This window comes from Impatiens glandulifera, chromosome 8, assembly GCF_907164915.1.
Source record: "Impatiens glandulifera chromosome 8, dImpGla2.1, whole genome shotgun sequence".
In the NCBI taxonomy this organism is placed as follows: domain Eukaryota; kingdom Viridiplantae; phylum Streptophyta; class Magnoliopsida; order Ericales; family Balsaminaceae; genus Impatiens; species Impatiens glandulifera.
In genome coordinates this window covers 45884111-45888165 of record NC_061869.1, presented here as the reverse complement: position 1 = coordinate 45888165, position 4055 = coordinate 45884111, and the positions used below count along the sequence as shown (strand labels likewise).

General features: G+C 32.9%; 1 protein-coding gene across 1 annotated transcript; it reads right to left on the bottom strand.

The window, feature by feature from the left end:
• Positions 1-611: 611 nt before the first annotated feature.
• LOC124911209 (tubulin alpha-5 chain-like) lies at positions 612-3667 on the bottom strand. Its single transcript, XM_047451665.1, has 5 exons — positions 3471-3667; positions 2237-2451; positions 1948-2147; positions 1335-1843; positions 612-1156 (listed from the first exon to the last, which is right to left on the bottom strand). The coding sequence occupies exons 1-5, from the start codon at positions 3581-3583 to the stop codon at positions 844-846; spliced, it is 1350 nt and encodes a 449-aa protein (XP_047307621.1). The 5' UTR covers positions 3584-3667; the 3' UTR covers positions 612-843.
• Between the last annotated feature and the right edge of the window lie 388 nt (positions 3668-4055).

Here is a 4055-nt window from a genome sequence, read left to right as displayed (position 1 = left end):
GAAATAATAATATTGTTTTCTGATTGGTCCGAAAAAGAGGTACACTGAAATCTGTAATAGGATCTGGTTTGGGCATGCTCTCCTTCATCCTCGGAAGAGATAAACAAACTTATTGTTTTACCAATGATCGATCTCTTTTGAATATCGTCCATGGAGCTCTATAAATTAATACTTGTGTAGTTCATTAACCAACGGTTAAAATCTTGAGTTACTCTTAAAATCTTACGATTTTACGTTTTCACATTAAGTTAAGGAGTCTAATTTTAAGTAACTCTTAAATAGGTAAACTCTTAAGATTTTAAATTTACGATAATAAAATTTTACGATTTTACGAGTTTATAAATAATTTCGATTTTATGATTCTATACGATTTTACGTTTAAAAAACAAAATTATATTTAAAAATTAAAAAATAAAGTTATTATTTATTTAAATAAATAAATTAATATAATTAATCTTGTAAGTATTTTTTTTATAGTGTTATTATTAATTTTATATTTAAATATATAAAATTTTAAAATGGTTAAATATAATAATAATAATAATAATATATAACTATTATTGAATAACAATTTTACCTTAAAATTACACAATAAAAAATCAAAAAATATTCCAAATAATAAAAAGAAATACATGAAATGAGAATGAATAATAGGTAGGGCAATCAGGCTCCTTGAACACACAACACAGCATCAGCCTGTTTTCCATGGGAAGAGAAAGAGAGAAAACCATTTTGAGAATACACAAGATAAAAAAAATGTAATGAGGATGAATTACAAGCTTCTTGAACACACACAACCAACACACACTACTAAAAGAGTAAGAACTACATTGTTCTGCTCCCTTAATAGTCTTCGCCTTCATCTTCTTCATCAACTGCTTCAGCACCAACTTCCTCATAATCTTTCTCAAGGGCAGCCAAGTCTTCGCGGGCCTCAGAGAATTCTCCTTCCTCCATGCCTTCGCCAACATACCAATGAACGAAAGCCCTCTTGGCATACATTAGATCAAACTTGTGGTCAATCCGCGAGAATACCTCTGCAACTGCCGTGTTGTTGCTGATCATGCACACTGCACGTTGTACCTTGGCAAGATCTCCTCCAGGGACCACAGAGGGAGGCTGATAGTTGATCCCACATTTGAATCCAGTTGGGCACCTATAGTAGTATATTAAAAACCAAGTTTAAATAGAGCGTTCTAAGTGAGAATCAAACCTCAGACTTTTGGTATATTAGGCGTGACTCTTTCCACTTAAACTACCATGCATGGTGAGTTGATATTATCTATTTATCTCCTCACAATGCAAATAATAGAAAAGAAAAGAAAAAAGATTACCAATCAACAAATTGAACAGTTCGTTTGGTCTTGATAGTGGCAACGGCAGCATTAACATCCTTAGGAACCACATCTCCTCTATACATCAAACAACAGGCCATGTATTTACCATGCCTTGGGTCACATTTTGCCATCATGCTTGATGGCTCAAAAACTGCATTGGTTATCTCCGGGACAGATAATTGTTCATGATAAGCTTTCTCAGCAGATATTACAGGTGCATAAGATGAAAGCATGAAATGAATACGTGGGTATGGCACAAGGTTAGTCTGGAATTCTGTGATATCAACATTAATGGCCCCATCAAATCTTAATGAAGTCGTCAATGATGATATGATTTGAGATATCAATCGATTCAGATTCGTATATGTTGGTCTCTCAATATCTAGGGATCTTCGACATATATCGTAAATTGCTTCATTGTCCAAGAGCACAGCTACATCTGTGTGCTCAAGAAGCGAATGCGTTGATAGAACACTATTATATGGTTCCACAACAGCAGTTGAAACCTAAAGTAATAACAATCAATAGGAAGAGGACAAGCAACAACAATAGATGAGATTTGCAAACTATTTATATAATATAGTTGTTAAGTAAATGGTTCGTGCAGGACCTGTGGTGACGGATATATGGAAAATCCAAGCTTTGACTTCTTTCCATAATCTACTGACAATCGTTCCAACAATAAGGAACCCAAGCCAGAACCAGTACCACCGCCAACAGCATTAAAAACCAAAAATCCTTGTAAACCAGTGCAGTTATCAGCTAACTTCCTCACTCGATCAAGGCACAAATCAACAATCTCCTTTCCAACTAAGTTTTTGACAATAAAAAATGGAAAATTAAGTCAGTCAGCCAGCCAACCAAACATCACACTAAGTACAATAATACAACAATACTACCTGTATAGTGACCTCTTGCAAAGTTATTAGCAGCATCTTCCTTTCCAGATATAAGTTGTTCGGGATGGAAAAGTTGGCGGTAAGTCCCTGTTCTAACTTCATCAATAACAGTTGGTTCTAGATCGACAAATATTGCTCTGGGAACATGTTTCCCTGCACCAGTCTCACTGAAGAAAGTATTGAAGGCATCATGACCAGAACCTAAAGTTGTGTCACTGCAAATAACCAACACAATGTTATGTCAGAGGTTAATTAATAGACAAATCATCTGTAAACAAACAACATAGTCAGTCAGTTGATAATAAGATTAAAAAGAAAACACAAAATACATATATACTAGATATATGGAAAGAGAAGAGGCAATAACTGTAGTAAGTACTAAAATAAAGATCAGACAATCCAATTTATTGTACTTGAGGTTTAGCAATATTCACATCATATAAGTTGAAGCACCAATGTTTGCATACACTATAATTCTACTATAATTCTACTGCTCAAAAAAACCCAAACAAACAAATATAGGACAAGAAGGTGGTACGCATCCCCTCTTCTAACTTAGCGGCAACAAAAGGTGTATATTTCTCAGGCCTCCATGAGGTCCTATAAGTTAAATGATTAAATATGTTTGCGGGCTATGTACATAACCCACGGGAATTAGTTGACTCCATAGGAGCAGCAGAACCCAGTGTTTATAAAAAAAAAAAAAAAAAAAAAAAGTGGTACTCTAGAACTTCCAAGACAAAAGCACAAAGACTAATGGTTCTTGTTTGTCTCTTCTATGTTATAAATACTCTAGTCAATATATACACATATATATATATAAGTTATATCAAAAGTAAAAAATTTAAGCCATCATCATGCATAAAATTTGTGTCTACATATTGCCCTCCCCACCCAACGAAGAAGAAAAGGAAATCAAACTACTAAATTCAAATCTACAGGCTTAATAAACAGATCCAGACAATATACAAACTAAAGAAATTAAGTCAACAGAAAAACTAATTACTAAATAATTCCCACGGTAAAAGTGATCTTGGCGTTTTTTTGTTTGGATGATGAAAAAGATATTCAGTTTTTGAAAGAAAAGAAAAATAAAGACTAAATAAATGGATTTCCAAATGTCAACATTTCAAATTCAAAAGATTTGTCATCCCCTAATCTATACATCAGGTCAAAAACTGAACAACAATTGAGATTTCGCAACAGATAGAGCATGGAATGCGAATAATATTACCTAGGCATCATGCCGTCAGGCTGAATTCCATGTTCGAGACAGTAAAGCTCCCAACAAGAGTTCCCGACCTGGATTCCTGCTTGTCCAATGTGAATGCTTATGATTTCTCTCATCTTTTCCGATCGATTCAGCAGGCTGTGATGTCAACCCAACTAAGAGTTCGTCTCTCTCTCTTTATTTCTTATCTTAAGCAGCGATTGCCAGCGAAGGAATAATCAGATCTAAAAGTAAGACATAATAGACCTGTTTAGCTTAATTTGTTGCAATCACGACCGACCAACCGACGATTAATGGGCCCAAAAAATGGTAATGTTCCATCGGACAATAATATATCAATGATTTTTATTTTATATTTTTAGCTTAAAGGTTGAAAGTTAATAGTTTTATTTCATTAAAAATTAAAACAAATAGAGTTGGTTAAAAAAAGTTGATCATAAGATTTTCTTTATATGGTTTGATTAAAATTTTATTAAAAAAAAAATTACTTTTTTAATTTTAATTTTTTTTTTATCGAATTTATTTATAATTTTTATACTAAATAAAATAAATTATTTCTTTTTTTTATTTAAAAAGATTGAAAAATAA